The following is a 16166-nucleotide window of genomic DNA, read 5'->3' as shown; positions in this document are numbered from 1 at the left end:
GTTATAGTGTTTATCTGTTGACGGAAATTGTTAATAATAGTTTTATCCATCTCATAGTTTTTTATTTCATTTTTATTTCATTTTTGTCACTGAAAAAAGGTAGTTGATGAAAAAATGTTGCCATAGTTTTAGTCGACGAAATTCACACTGGCTTGTAGGTCGACTATTTCCTGGAAAGGAAAAGGAATGCTTCCCAGGCTACCTTGGCCCTATAGTGCTTACCAACCTGGAAGTCCTTGAAATGATAAAGTGTGAGACCCACATATTATATCGTTGCTGTCAGGCAGAAACCTCTTATCTCCTTATTCTCCTTATCCTTTTTTTCGTAATTTAACGGGCGTCACACAAAAGCATCAAAGGCAGCAGATCGACAAGCTCGAAACGCGGTGTGAAGCGGCACATTCCGAGCTTGTAGATCTGCAACTTGTGCTAATTTATCATTTGAATCCCGAAAAGTTACAGTTTCGCGACAGACAATATATACACGTACCCCCTTTTTCTTCCTCTTCTCTCTTCACCTTTTCTGTCTCCTCTCAGTCATCGGCATCACGTCCTCCATGACCAGGAGGTGGACAAACGCTTCTGTGTCCCCATGAACCACCTGTGGACCAACCAGGCCCCCTACACCGTCTGCAACAGCTCCCTGTCAGAGTACGGAGTCCTGGGTAAGAGAGACCCATACAAAAGCTTCTTGTCCGCTAGCCTTTGACGACCCTGCAGGCGTATGCAAAGGCGTAAAATGTAAATTAGATAGCATGTGCCGTTTGAGAACTTCACAGGTCCTGCCATTGGCAATTCAGTAGATTGTCAGTGCATTGTCAGAACATTGTGTTCTGATTTAGATAAATAACACATAGGCAAATGCCCCACTGACAATTTGTCAGTGAGAAAGTGGGGCATTTACCTATGTGTTATTTATCTAAATTCTATTCAGATTCCCTGAATATCAGGAAAGCATGAAGATTTGGAATGGCACATCTGTACTGTACTGTACTGTACTGTACTGTACTGTACTGTACTGTACTGTACTGTACTGTACTGTACTGTACTGTACTGTACTGTACTGTACTGTACTGTAGACAGATGGTAGGGCATTGTTGACGTGGCATCCTATAGTGTTCATAGTTTCAATGTACAGATTATTGATTTTCTTTGGATATTCTACTGTTTGAAGGATGACAGGTTCTTGGTTTATTTATGATCCTATCATCCTATATTTCTATGCATTTGATGTATTACCTTGTGTTGTTCTTGCTTACTGTAAGTCGCTCTGGATTGATTGATTGATTGATTGATTGATTGGAAGAGCGTCTGCTGAATGCCTAAATTATAAACTGTTATGTAGTTTTGGGCAAGACCCAGAGAATCGGATCAGAATCCGAAATAGAAACTTTTTTCCCCAAGTGGAACTAAAGAAGGCAGTGGTGCAAGCTGGGACAATTGAAGCCTTTCTTTATTAATAACGGGGTGCAGGGAGCAGAGTGTGACGTCTGGCCGTCGGTACGTCTCCACCAGGTCGTCATGACCCGACGGAGACGCGTCGAAATGCCACGCTCTGTTGCCTGCACCCTGTCATTAATCAAGAAAGGCTTCAATTGTCCCAGTTTGCGCCACTGCCTTTCTTTCTGTCATGCCTGCCTCACGAGTCTTGCTCCTGAGATGCAACAGACCAGCCTGAACCCAGAGGCACTGTGGATAGCTCCTTGCTTTGTCAGTACTTTCCCTAGCTATATACAGACGCAAATTCTTGACCATGCAGCCATTTTCTGGTTCCATCATTCCAGACCCCATTCATTTTTCCCATAGTATTTATTTATATCAATTATTTTAAGCCTAGAATCAAGCCATCCGGGATCCTGGTGAATCATGACCAAGAAACTATTTGATTCTGAGATTTTCAAATTAGTTTCTTCACAGAATCAAATGGTCATGAATCAACAGGGTCATGGGACCAGGATAGCTTGATTCCAGGCGTAAAATAACTGATAGGCCTATAAATACTTTTTGGGAAATCTCTATGGGAAAATATGAAAAACAGAAAATGCCACTGCTATGGCCAATTTTGGGAGAACATTTTAAATTTACTGTCGATTGATATGCCATTTTTTTGCTGTGACCACTGGTGTGCCTTCCTTGAGCACCGAACGGTTTTGAGGCCACTCACTCCTTGACTGTGGGGATTGTCTCTCACAATCCGTGACGATTTCTCCGGTGTTCCCTAGTGTTCGTTGTTCCTAGTTTTGGTTAGTGTTTTTCTGTTCTTGTGTGCTTTTATTTTGTAGCCTTGTTGCGGTTTTCCTGCCTTGTCTCACCACCTGTGGTTATTAGTTTTATTTCTTTATTTTGCAAAATAAATATATTTATTTGCTCCACCCGTGTTGTGTTAGTCTCTGTCTTGATTATACCTGTCTTGATTTTGATGTGTTATGTTCACCTGTGCCCTGTTATCCCTGTGTGTATTTATACTCCCCTGTTTGTTTGTTTTTCAGTTCCTTGTGAGATCTTTGTTGAAATGTCATAGTAAGTGTTCAGTTCCAGTCTCTGTTACTAAACTGTTTGCATTTGAGCTCTTCGTTTCGGCCTCTCTGTCCTGCATTTGGGTTCTACCCCCTTTGGCTCACTGTGACATTGTCGTCCTATAACCAGGGTTCGAGCTGGGTTTCGCCATGGCCAACCCCAACTCCCTGGTGCTGTGGGAGGCCCAGTTCGGGGACTTCAACAACACGGCCCAGTGCATCATAGACCAGTTCATCAGCCCGGGACAGGCCAAGTGGCACCGGCACAACGGCATCGTACTGCTGTTGCCCCACGGAATGGAGGGAATGGTGAGAGGGACCAACCACTGTTGTTTTTGGCAGCACATTTTGATTTTAGTTTTAGTCATGGTCTTTTGAATAGTTTTCATTTTGTTTTTTGTCATACATTTTAGTCACCTGGAATGTTTTGGTGTTAGTCTAGTTTTAGTCGACTAAATCATCATTAGTCATGAGATTTTAGTCGACTAAATCTAGTATAAAGTTGATTTAGTCAAACAAAATGTATTTTGGCGGGCCTTGATGCTGTCGTAATGCCGATCTGAACGCGTTGTGAGCTTGTAGATCAGCTATTTTTTAGTCTAGTTTTTATTTGTTGACGAAATTGTCAGTATATTATTTAGTCTAAGTTTAAGTCATCATAGCTTACCTAGCAACACCTCTTCAGAAAACCCACCTCTTGAGACTCCACCTTAGCCCGCAGCAGTTATGTAATTTAGATAGCATATTATATGTAGACATAAGCATTCTATAGTGTATACTTATACAGTTAGTTATGGTCCTTGATGATTTTTTTGTATGTGTTCTTGCTTACTGTAAGTGGCTCTGGATTAAGAGCATCTGCTAAATGCTTAAATTGTAAATTGTAAAGTAAACTAATATCCTGTGTGGATGTCAGTATCTCATTACATTTCGTTGCCGTCGGGCAGAAACCTCCTATATCTCCTTATGACTGAAATGTACCGTACACCACGTTTGTTTGAACAGTTTTCGACAGATTGATTCATTCAGATGAATGGAAAGGATTCTCGGGGGAAAATAATTTGTGATGATCTCAAATAATTGCGATCAGGTGATTAATGTAATAATTGTGACAGGCTTTTCTCCGTTCCGGTCTCTCTCTGCATGCAGGGCCCGGAACATTCCTCAGCCCGGCCCGAGCGCTTTCTGCAGATGAGCAAGGACGACTCCGATCTCTTTCCTGTATGTCTGCATGTAGTACAGATACGACTCAATGTGAATGTTTATTTCCAAGGTACGACGTCGGCACTGTTCCCACATTCTAATCGTTCAGATTTCATGTCCGGACAGTGCTGAACACTTCATTATGAGGCTTCAGCATGGAGCAATAAGTCAGAAATAGTCCCGAATTATCTAGTGTTTGGGAACATAATTGGAGCAGCACATGGCACCAGGGTGGTTATGTAGAAACTAAACTACTAATGAGGTGTGTGTGTGTGTGTGTGTGTGTGTGTGTGTGTGTGTGTGTGTGTGTGTGTGTGTGTGTGTGTGTGTGTGTGTGTGTGTGTGTGTGTGTGTGTGTGTGTGTGTGTGTGTGTGTGTGTGTGTGTGTGTGTGTGTGTGTGTGTGTGTGTGTGTGTGTGAAACAAACCAACAATAGACCCCTTTTCCTAGCAGACATTTTGACGAGTAAACACAGCTGAAAGTAATAACTTGTGAATAGGTAATAATTTTTAATTGTGGGTGTGTTTAGTTAGGTGTTCCAGCGTGGACAGGCAGCTCCCGTCCAGTTAAATGCTGGTAGCCTAGTACACACAGCAAACTTCTAAATTAAACACACTCACAATCAACGTTCAGCTGTGTTTGCCTGTCAAACTGTCCCCTGGCCGTGACGTCTTTTTTTTATTTTTTGCGAACAGCAAACCATTTGTTGTTTCTCTGTAATTAGATTTGTGTTTTTGTGAAGTTTTTGGGCTGAAGTAACAATGTTGTTTGTTCATATTATGCAGGAATACAGCGGTGGGGACTTTGAGGTGCAGCAGCTTCACGAGTGCAACTGGATCGTAGTGAACTGTTCCAACCCTGCCAACTACTGCCACGTGTTGAGACGACAGGTGTTGCTGCCCTTCAGGAAGCCGGTGAGCTGAAACCATAGAGTTATGAAACCGGTACCCTGTCCACATCTCCATCAGTGGTGGAGAATAAAGGTTATGTGGACCAAATACTCTGTTTACAGGTAAAAGTCCGGAATTCAAAACGTACGCCCGGCCTCAAAGGGACGCCCGACCCGGCCGCGGGCTCCCGCTCCGGAAAGACGGGCACCACTCCCCGTTCCGTTTTGATCACTTTTACTGGTTTCCTGATTTGTCTGTACTGTAACATATAATTTGTAAAGCACTTTGGATTAAGGTGATATATAAATGCACCATTTTACCATCAATTTGAACATCTCAGTTTCTAGGCCATTCTTCTGATACTCATACTGTAGCAACATCATTATTATTATTATTATTTTTAATAAGATTTCTGTTTCCAGAAACCTTAGGTTAGGTTTTAGAAGACCTTTTTAGAATCGGCATCAGGTCTCAGGTCTTAATGGGTTTGTCTTTGATGGTTTTGGGTTTCATTAAATGTTTGAAGTTAACAGTAATTTAGTTTGAAAACTTTCCGTTGCGTTTTGTGGGATTGTTTGCTGTTGCTCATGCACACATTTCCAGTGTCAGTCTCCATCCACACTGAACATCTTAACTGATCCCCAGTCGCACTTAAATGCAACGCTTTGTGGAGCGTGAGAAAGGCGTTCCCCCAGCAAACTAGCGAGGGAAGCCAGGAGGGGATAATGTTGTTTGTTTTTCTATGGAAGGAAAGCTGGAAACCATGGACTTATCGGTTGGTTGAACCGCGACGCGTCTTTATTCATTTGTTTCTTTAAAGAAATGTTTTTGTTTCTCCCCGATGTCGGCGTTGCATTGTGTTATATGATGGCAACAAATTAGCGTGAAAGTGGATAAAGCTTTTATCCCTGGAGGACGGTTCCACAGCACATAATGAAGACACGGATGATGGAAACAATCTGTTGTTTGTTATACTGTAGTTGGTGTAAACTTTCGACTTTCTTTTTTTCTTTTTCTTTATTCTACAGCTGATCATTTTCACTCCCAAATCTCTGCTGAGGCATCCTGAGGCGCGGGCCAGCTTTGACGAGCTCGCCACAGGTACAGCTTCCACATCGTGTCTTCTACAAACTGTTATTTTAGTCACAGTTATTTTAGTCAATGTGCAAATATATCAAGGTTCAAGTATTGCAGTATTGCACTCTCCCATCATAAGGTCTTCCCCGTTCCTCCCAGTAGTTAGTTATCTGTTATTGAGTGCTTTGATTGACAGTGGAACAAAAGATAATTTATATCTGTTGAGCTTACAGTATGGTGATCTGTACCGTCTGCCAGACGGCATCAACTCATATTCCTTATGGAGGATGTGGTTTGGGTCTCGGGTGTTTTTGAGGCCCTGCTTCCTCACTGTACTCTCAAATATCTCTTGAAGAGAGAAGAGAACACAGAAAGGCCCTTTAGCCAAACCCTAAAGCCCTAAATTCTGATGATTCCTGCAGGCACATCGTTCAGGAGACTGATCCCAGACCAGGGCCTTGCAGGTGAGAACCCGGGCCAGGTGAAGAGGGTGATCTTCTGTACGGGGAAGGTCTACTATGAATTGGCTAAGGAGAGGAAGCTGCAGAACCTGGAGAGAAGCGTCGCCATTATCAGACTGGAACAGGTATGACAAAAAAAATGAAATCCCTGTCATGATGACAGAGCAACTTGACACCAGTGGTGGAAAGTAACTAAGTACTTTTACTTAAGTACTGTACTTAAGTACAATTTTGAGGTATTTGTACTTTACTTGAGTATTTCCAATTTCCAATACTTTTATTTCTACTCCACTGTACATCTCGGAGCCAGATTTTTTACTTTTACTCCACTACAATTATTTGAAAACTTTAGTTACTAGTTACTTTGGAGATTTTAATTTTGATTAGAAAACATACATTAACCACTTCAACCCTATACATTTCGGCCACTTGAAAATAGCCGATCTACAAGCTCACAATGCGTCACGTTGCGACGCATTGTGAGCTTGTAGATCTGCTATTTTCAATAGATTTTGTACACATTTTGAACTTGTGCAATGGGACATTCTGCAATATGAGTACTTTTAGTACTTTAAGTACATTTTGATGCCGATACTTTTGTACTTTTACTCAAGTACATTGTAAAGTCTGTACTTTTACTTGTAACGAAGTAGTTCTAAATTGCAGTATTAGTACTTTTACTTAAGTAAAACAATTGAGTACTTTTTCCACCACTGTGTATGATGTGGGCACTTTGTAACGCTAGAAGTTGATTCTTCTGGTCCCAGTCTCCATTGGACCTTACAAAGGCTAGAAGTTGATTATTCTGGTCCCCAGTCTCCATTGGACCTTACAAAGGCTAGAAGTTGATTATTCTGGTCCCCAGTCTCCATTGGACGGACCTTACAAAGGCTAAAAGTTGATTCTTCTGGTCCCAGTCTCCATTGGACCTTACAAAGGCTAGAAGTTGATTCTTCTGGTCCCAGTCTCCATTGGACCTTACAAAGGCTAGAAGTTGATTCTTCTGGTCCCAGTCTCCATTGGACCTTACAAAGGCTAGAAGTTGATTCTTCTGGTCCCAGTCTCCATTGAACCTTACAAAGGCTAGAAGTTGATTCTTCTGGTCCCAGTCTCCATTGGACCTTACAAAGGCAGCGCTCGTCTCCTCGTTTTCCAACACAAATCACAGCTGTGGTCCACGCCTCAGGAGAACACATGAACATCTTACCATCTTGGCTGATACGTGGGACCGCGCAACTGCCACTACTAGCAAAGTAGTAGCAAAGTACTACTGCCACTTTTTAATTTAGCAAAAAATGCTAAATAAAAAAAAAGCTTATAAGCCTGGGCCGCACGTGGCTCAGCGGTCCAGGCACCTTGGCTGGTAATCCAGTCTGGCAGTGTGCCGTGGGTTCGACTCCCGCCTTTACACCCCCCCACCAGCTTCAACCCTTTTTAGATCGATCAACTGGCTGAGGAGAAAAATGCATGAGAACTGTATAAAAGGTTGTTGCAATGCTGACACAATTGATGAGACTGTTTGGTAATTAAATCCCCCCTCCCCAACCCCCCCCCCCCCCCCCCCCCCCACACACACACACACACACACACACATACACATACTGTACATATTGGTGCACCAAGTCTATGTAAGCTATGTATAGTCCAGCCTTGCTGGGTCCGCTGCTTGCTATGCGTTTAAATCAAAGCCCTTTTATAACTTTCCACCACTGAGCCAGCTCTCTCTCTGCTGTGTGTGTGTGTGTGTGTGTGTGTGTGTGTGTGTGTGTGTGTGTGTGTGTGTGTGTGTGTGTGTGTGTGTGTGTGTGTGTGTGTGTGTGTGTGTGTGTGTGTGTGTGTGTGTGTGTGTGTGTGTGTGTGTGTGTGTGTGTGTGTGTGTGTGTGTGTGTGTGTGTGTGTGTGTGTGTGTGTGGGCCAACAGACTTATCTGTTGGCTGTGTGCAGTGCCAGTTTTCTGTTGTGTAGTTTATTTATTTGATAGATATGTTGGATATTGACTCATTAAAACAGGGGCGAAGGGAATAGTCCACAGGCTCCAAAGCAAGATTGACAGCTCGTGCCCCTCCTCCCACGAGCGCACGTGGGAGGAGTATTTTGGCCTTTTTAAAAACGAAAAATATCAACATCTATATACAGTAACAACAATAATACCGTTCTCACCTTATTTCCTCTAAACTGCAGCGTACAACAACCACGTTAATAATAAGAGTATAATATAAGTGACAACTTCAGACTAAAACCCTCAACGTGGCTCAGCATACCTGCTGAGGCAATGAATACAAATACTTTAGGCTGCTGCTCTGCTCACAGGTTGCACAAAATAATACTGTGGGCTTCGGGAAAGTTGATTAAGTAGTCTCTTCATTTTTCAGTTCAAGTGGTAACATTTAGCTAACGTACCAGTACTATTGTATCTTGCAAATCTGATTATTGTATTAATCCAGTGGTTGTGTATGGCTTTGTTGTGGTCAGTGTGTGTGACATTTTCTTTTACTATTTTATCTTGCAAATCAGATTACATTCATTATGAAATGAGGATGAAAAAAAGAATGAGTTATTTGTGTTTTGTTCACAACACATGTGACTTAATTATTGTCCGAAAGGACATTATATGATAGGTAGTTGCCAAGTTGGCTCTTGGCTTTTCTAATTTTCTAATCTGTCCCCCTTTGAAAAAGGTTTGGACACCCCTGGCTAATGGCTATACATTTAGGCCACAGACCCCCATAACTCTTGACAGTGTACCATTCGGTTCCATGTGTACACTGTCAAACGATAGATAGATAGATGGATAGATGGATGGATGGATGGATGGATAGATGGATAGATGGATAGATGGATAGATGGATAGATACTGTTATCTATCATTCGTTTTGCTGGGAAAGCCCCTGGGACCCCTTTCAAAGGACCCCACTTTGAGAACCACTGAATTAGCCGCCTGCATGGGATAAATACCATTTACGGGTTTCTGATCCGGTCGGGAGTGGAAAGAACTTGTTGTAGTCACTGGTTAGTCCTCAGGCGACCGGAACCAATGGTCGGAACCAAAATACCAAAATAACTCCGATAACTCGCGATCAAGGGCATCATAACTTTAGGGCCTACTCAATAAAACCTTTTTGATGTGATGTAGTTTATCTAATATAAATTGTGTGTTTGGTATATGCATCGTTTATTTCAACTCGCAGCACCTGGCAAGACGAAACTAGTAGTTATATTCTATTCAGCAATTAACTGGTGATTGGGGGAACAAAAACAAAGTGCCGCCAAAGAACCGGAACCACCAACCAGTAGGCGTGGCTTAGACCAGTGGTTCCCAAAGTGGGGTCCGGGGACCCCCAGGGGTCCTTGGGGGAGTTCCAGGAGGTCCCCAGCTAAATGATAGTTTGGAAGCAAATGGACCCTTATGAGTCTGTGGGCAGTATTATGGGTGTCTTAAGTACCAGGTCTTATTACTTAACTTAAGACCTGGAGGCGTGGTCAATGCTGTTTGGCGACTCAGAATAGCCAAATGGCATTGATCACGCCTCCAGGTCTTAAGTTAAGTAATAAGACCTGGTACTTAAGACACGCATAATACTGCCCTGTAACTCTTAAATTAACATTGATTTTACAATATAAATTTGGGGTCCCAGAGATGGAAATGACATTAAATGGGGGTCCTTAGCCTAAGGCAGGTCAAACTGGGGGGTCCTTGAAATTAAACGGGTTGAGAATCACTGCTAGAGACGTAAAAGTCTTCTCTTATGGGGGTCCCTGGCATAATTAGTGTCAATTAGGGGGTCCTTGACGTGACAAAGTTTGGGAACCACTGACTTAGACCGTATCACACAGGCCAGATTGGAATGACTACCAGGCTTAGCTCCGTGGTGGAAAGTCTGGTGATGCGAGGTTAGTGAATTAGACTCATGTGGAAACACCGCTCTATTAATTAACCCTGGCACAGCGCCCAGCAGTCTCCCCCACTGTCTGTCTCCACCCACAGCCATCTTAATTGAGTGGAAATGTTCTCAGAAATGCTAATAAAACCGCTTAACTTTGAAAACGGTGATGAATCACCTTCCTCGCTCCTTTCATATGCCAATGGACTGACTGGTCAATGCCCGACGGTGTGCGAGTTCGGATCGATTGGTCAACCACTGAGAACATTTTCCACCCACAAGTCTTAATTGAGTGAGAGTGCACAATAATGCTAATGCACACAGCACAGAAATTGATGGAAATGTATGCCAAATGGTCCTATCCTATAAAATGGGATCTGTTCTAGTAGGATAGGATATGACATGCAATGTCATAAAACCGGGAGAGTATCCATGTCATTTTAGATTTTAGACGTTGGTTATTCAAAAATGGCAGATGTACGGTTGTGTTCCCTTCCTTTTCTGCCTGTCTGTCCTGTCTGTACAAGCTCGCAGTGCGGCACGAAAGTGTGAGAACTGCTCATTTAAGGCCCTTATAGAATGGGCCTCAGGTCTTCACCCATTAAGACCTGGAACGCAGCTGTGTCACTGTAGCTTTTAACCATTATTTTAAACTTTAGCTATTGAGGTTTTTTTTAATATATGTTCTTTAATAGCGAAAGTATTTGCTTCTGGGGGGGTCCCTGGAACAAAGCTATTTTCAGATGGGGGTCCGCGGCCAAATAAAGATAATACTGGGGTTCCTATGACATGAAAAAGTTTGAGAACCACCAATAAAGAAACATAGTTTTTTCAGAAAACCTTTTAGAAGACTTTTGTAGAATCTGGTCTCAGGTGTAAGCATTCAGATGGTCCGATACACATTCTGCCGTACTTTTTGTTTTTTTTGTCCAGATCTCGCCGTTCCCGTTTGACCTGGTCCGGTCCGAGGTGGAGAGGTACCACCACGCTGAGCTGCTCTGGTGTCAGGAGGAACACAAGAACATGGGCTACTACGACTACATCCGCCCGCGCTTCCTCACCGTGCTGGACGATAACAGACCCATCTGGTAAGGATCCTCAGTGTTCTGTAGCCAGTAACAGACCCATCTGGTAAGGATCCTCAGTGTTCTGTAGCCAATAACAGACCCATCTGGTAAGGATCCTCAGTGTTCTGTAGCCAATAACAGACCCATCTGGTAAGGATCCTCAGTGTTCTGTAGCCAATAACAGACCTGTTTGGTAAGGATCCTCAGTGTTCTGTAGCCAGTAACAGACCTGTTTGGTAAGGTTCCTCACTTTAGCCAATAAGAGTCCCGTTTGGTAAGGATTCTCTGTAGAGTTAGACAAACGAAGAAGGACTTTATCCTGAAAACGTCCATGGAGCATTAAACATGAAATGTAATTTGCCTGCAATGCGTTGTGCTGTGCAGTACTGACCGTGTTGAATCCCTCTTCTCTCCTCTAGGTACATGGGTCGAGACAGTACTGACCGTGTTGAATCCCTCTCCTCTCCTCTAGGTACATGGGTCGAGACAGTACTGACCGTGTTGAATCCCTCTCCTCTCCTCTAGGTACATGGGTCTAGACAGTACTGACCGTGTTGAATCCCTCTCCTCTCCTCTAGGTACATGGGTCGAGACAGTACTGACCGTGTTGAATCCCTCTCCTCTAGGTACATGGGTCGAGACAGTACTGACCGTGTTGAATCCCTCTCCTCTCCTCTAGGTACATGGGTCGAGACAGTACTGACCGTGTTGAATCCCTCTCCTCTCCTCTAGGTACATGGGTCGAGACAGTACTGACCGTGTTGAATCCCTCTCCTCTCCTCTAGGTACATGGGTCGAGACAGTACTGACCGTGTTGAATCCCTCTCCTCTCCTCTAGGTACATGGGTCGAGACAGTACTGACCGTGTTGAATCCCTCTCCTCTCCTCTAGGTACATGGGTCGAGACAGTACTGACCGTGTTGAATCCCTCTCCTCTCCTCTAGGTACGTGGGGCGAGACAGTACTGACCGTGTTGAATCCCTCTCCTCTAGGTACGTGGGGCGAGACCCGGCAGCGGCCCCCGCCACGGGGAACAGGTCCACCCACCTCAACGAGCTGAAGAGGTTCATGGACGCCGCTTTCAACCTCCACGCCTTCCAGGGCAGACACTTCTAAATGCCCCAGTAAACAAACAGGAGAAGATGGGGCGCACACCAGTATTGGTGAGGAGGTGCTTCTGGCCTTGGTAAAGAAAAGAAAAAGGCTGCACACTCGTAGGCACAACATTTAAATGTATTTAAAAATAAACTAGCAAGGTCTTCTTTGAGTTCTGCTGTGGCTCTTATCCACTATGAAGGGTAAATTCACAAAACTTTCTTTAAGCAGAAACCTTCCGCAACCCTGTGATGGTGTCTCTCGATTATAACCAGAGGCAAACCCAAAGGGGAGGAACATCATAAAAAAAAGTTAAAATTGCCGTTTTGAAATCTCACTGAGCTTAGAGTCTAATCAGTATTATGTTCTGAGTTCCACGTTTCCATAACTCAGGGTAATGAGCAGGTCCAAAAGGAGGTTATTGGAAGCAGTAGCCGTAGTAGTGCATCGTTACATCGTTAACGAGGTTATTGGAAGCAGTAGCCGTAGTAGTGCATCGTTACAGTAGCCGTAGTAGTGCATCGTTACAGTAGCCGTAGTAGTGCATCGTTACAGTAGCCGTAGTAGTGCATCGTTACAGTAGCCGTAGTAGTGCATCGTTACAGTAGCCGTAGTAGTGCATCGTTACAGTAGCCGTAGTAGTGCATCGTTACAGTAGCCGTAGTAGTGCATCGTTACAGTAGCCGTAGTAGTGCATCGTTACAGTAGCCGTAGTAGTGCATCGTTACAGTAGCCGTAGTAGTGCATCGTTACAGTAGCCGTAGTAGTGCATCGTTACAGTAGCCGTAGTAGTGCATCGTTACAGTAGCCGTAGTAGTGCATCGTTACAGTAGCCGTAGTAGTGCATCGTTACAGTAGCCGTAGTAGTGCATCGTTACAGTAGCCGTAGTAGTGCATCGTTACAGTAGCCGTAGTAGTGCATCGTTACAGTAGCCGTAGTAGTGCATCGTTACAGTAGCCGTAGTAGTGCATCGTTACAGTAGCCGTAGTAGTGCATCGTTACAGTAGCCGTAGTAGTGCATCGTTACAGTAGCCGTAGTAGTGCATCGTTACAGTAGCCGTAGTAGTGCATCGTTACAGTAGCCGTAGTAGTGCATCGTTACAGTAGCCGTAGTAGTGCATCGTTACAGTAGCCGTAGTAGTGCATCGTTACAGTAGCCGTAGTAGTGCATCGTTACAAAACCAGAACCCATGACATACTGTAGGTTTCACGCCACGGTTCACATCGTTAGTCGAAAAGAGCCATAATTATTACTATTATTATTACTGCACTGAACTGTACATGCAAGACACAGGCATGTGTCTACCTACAGTAGTTTGTGACACTCGTTGGAGTGTAACTCACTTAACCTGCCATAATTTATAGTTAAGTAACACGTAATTTTATTTGCCCAAGTGTAGCTAGACTCCTGAACATTGTGAACTTGTAGTTTGAATGGCTGTAGTGTCACAGTACTGTAGTCTACCTAGTGCCTACCTCCATTACCGTGGCTGTTCCCCGCCAAATGCCCTTCAGCACTTCGTGCCAACAGAAGTTGTGTGTCTAATCATCTACAGTATCTTCTTATTCTGTCCTTTTCCTCCCTAAACCGACACTTAATTTAATTAGTAGTAGTAACTGTATTAAGTTATTTTCTTGGTGTGCCATTTGGTAGAGTGGCTCAGTTCCCTATACCTCAGTCGACTGCATGGTCAACTTGTTTTTCAGTTTTCTGATCCCGGTCTATAACGGAGCGCTGCTGTGAGCCTCCAAAATGTTTCTCATATAGAAACATCGGATTTTATGAAGTTAGATTGTCATGATAGAGATGCTACCCTGTGGGGCTGCTTATATACTGAAACCCGCCCCTGCTCCATTGCCTCTCTATGCAGATATTTAGTTTAAAGAATATATGTTCTAGAATGTGTTTTTTACAAATGACTAGTGGAAGATACTAGATAGATGCACAATGTTAACGTAACACGAATACTTGAATAATGATTGTGAATGTTGTTACAGATTGTTGCTGTCGGGCAATTGTACATTGTGAACTTGTAGATCGGCCATTTGAAAATGGCCGAAATGTATATAGGGCTGAAGTCGTTAATGTATGTTTTGTAATAATAGTTATTAACAAGTAACTAAACTTTTCAAATAATTGTAGTGTATACAAAATTTGCCTCTGAGATGTGGTGGAAGTAAAAGTAGTGAAAACTGGAAATTATCCAGTAAAGTAAAAATACCTCAAAATTGTACTTAAGCACAGTACTTGTAAGTACTGTAGTACTGTACAGTACTTGTAAGTACACAGTCAATGTACTTAGTTACTTTAGAGAGAGATACTCTAAGATAAGAATGAGTTCTATAATTTATATAATTGTTTCAGAACCACTGAATTTAGAGGCAACCATGTTGTTGAAGCATACATTAGGCTTCCTTTAGTTAACCGTGGAGCAGGTGCGCTTCCTCTGTTCGCTTCCTTGGCCGCTGTATAGTGCTCGGCTAACAGTCAATACAAAAAAAACAACAACACAGAGATGGAAATACCGTCACTCCAATAAAATGGATGAAGATGCAAGACAGTTGGCTCAAGACTCAAGAACACATTTATTTTATTCTCAGAAGTCCAGAGCCTTCATCAGAGTAACTTTCTCTGATGAAGGTTCTGGCCAAAACACGCACTGTAAGCAGCCGGATGAATAAAATGAGCGTGCACTCCAGCCGGTTTGCATGTTGATTCATACACCTCAATGATTTCAAATGTTATTTATTTCATCTCTGTGTAGTGTGTGTACCACAACTAGCGAGAAGGAATAGCTGAACTACAAACTCACATTGTGAGCTTGTAGATTGGCTATTTTAGCTAGTCGCCACACATGAAAAAGATAATAATTGCTATTTTCACAAATAGGAACGCTAGGTTTAATGACCTACTGTTGCGTCTTGTGAGTTAAACAATTCAACACAGTTGCTAAAACGACAGTAAGAATGGCCGCTAAAGCGGGTTGCACACTTCAAACGTCATCCGAAGTTTGTTCGGACAGGGTCAGCAGTAAGTAACACACAAAAAGTCTCGTTTTCTTGGACTCTCTGTGAACCTATACTTCTTTGAAAAGTGGTCATGTCACCGTCCCAATATGAATGTCCACTCTAAAAGACTTTGGATTGGTTCTGAAGTGCAGTTTGTTTTCTAAACTCTAAAATTGCTTCCACACAGTTTTAGCAGCGAGCTCTGTTTGTCTGTCATCAGTGTGTCTAGTTGAGGGAAGCATTCATGAATAGTGAGTTGAGGTTAACATGTGAAAATCCCCGGCCACTTAAAGATGGAGTCCCACAATGTTTTTCCCACCCTAAAACATGATCATCAGGTATTATTATAATATAAGGAGGAACAACTTTTTCCAAAAAGCGTACAGTATTTGTTGAAATCATGCTTGTATGTGGACACACCCACCAGTTCATTAAGTATGCCTGGTTTGCCTGATGGGTGGTGATCCACCTGAACTGAAGCCGCACCCACAGCTGTAGTTGTCTGATAAAGGGGGAGGGGCTGATAATGTGATGTCACTATATTACTGTTTATTTCATTGGCCCGTTTGACTGTCAAGGGTTCAGCCTCCAGGAAGAAACCCTAAATACAAAGGTAATACACCATTGCACATAAAAACGACTTCAGGGTGTCTAATGAAGTACGGTCACCTCATAGACACATGAAAAACTGGAAAAATACAAAAATTGTGGCACTCCATCTTTAACACACGCTGTATTTTTGGTTACTGTGTTTAGAAATGCTGCATTACATTTTTGTTCCTGTTAAGTTCAACCTTTCTCAGCCAAAGCTCAAACAAAGTAGTTAAGAGAAGTATAACCATAAACCACGTTACAAATCAGTAGCCTACGTTTTAGTGATGTATAAATGAGATGTACCTTTCCTTTTTCTGAATGTATACTGTAGCACAACCGTTCGGAATAACAATCTTATGACCACAGTCAGTC

General features: G+C 42.9%; 1 protein-coding gene across 2 annotated transcripts in view; it reads left to right on the top strand.

The window, feature by feature from the left end:
• The window catches only part of ogdhl (oxoglutarate dehydrogenase L), a gene marked incomplete at its 3' end in the record, with an annotated part of 44709 nt that extends 32498 nt beyond the window's left edge, over nucleotides 1-12211 (top strand). For both annotated transcript variants that reach the window (XM_079512985.1, XM_079512984.1), the window contains 8 exons: nucleotides 538-665; nucleotides 2647-2825; nucleotides 3666-3737; nucleotides 4505-4633; nucleotides 5638-5710; nucleotides 6109-6272; nucleotides 10962-11116; nucleotides 12088-12211. In XM_079512985.1, the coding sequence (XP_079369111.1) occupies nucleotides 538-665; nucleotides 2647-2825; nucleotides 3666-3737; nucleotides 4505-4633; nucleotides 5638-5710; nucleotides 6109-6272; nucleotides 10962-11116; nucleotides 12088-12211 (1024 nt within the window). The remainder of the gene's footprint in view (nucleotides 1-537; nucleotides 666-2646; nucleotides 2826-3665; nucleotides 3738-4504; nucleotides 4634-5637; nucleotides 5711-6108; nucleotides 6273-10961; nucleotides 11117-12087) is intronic.
• Nucleotides 12212-16166: the final 3955 nt, after the last annotated feature.

The sequence above is a fragment of the Electrona antarctica genome (assembly GCF_951216825.1).
Source record: "Electrona antarctica genome assembly, chromosome: 10".
NCBI lineage: Eukaryota > Metazoa > Chordata > Actinopteri > Myctophiformes > Myctophidae > Electrona > Electrona antarctica.
The sequence above is the reverse complement of the archived record's forward strand: the minus strand, read 5'-3'. Positions and strand labels throughout refer to the sequence as shown.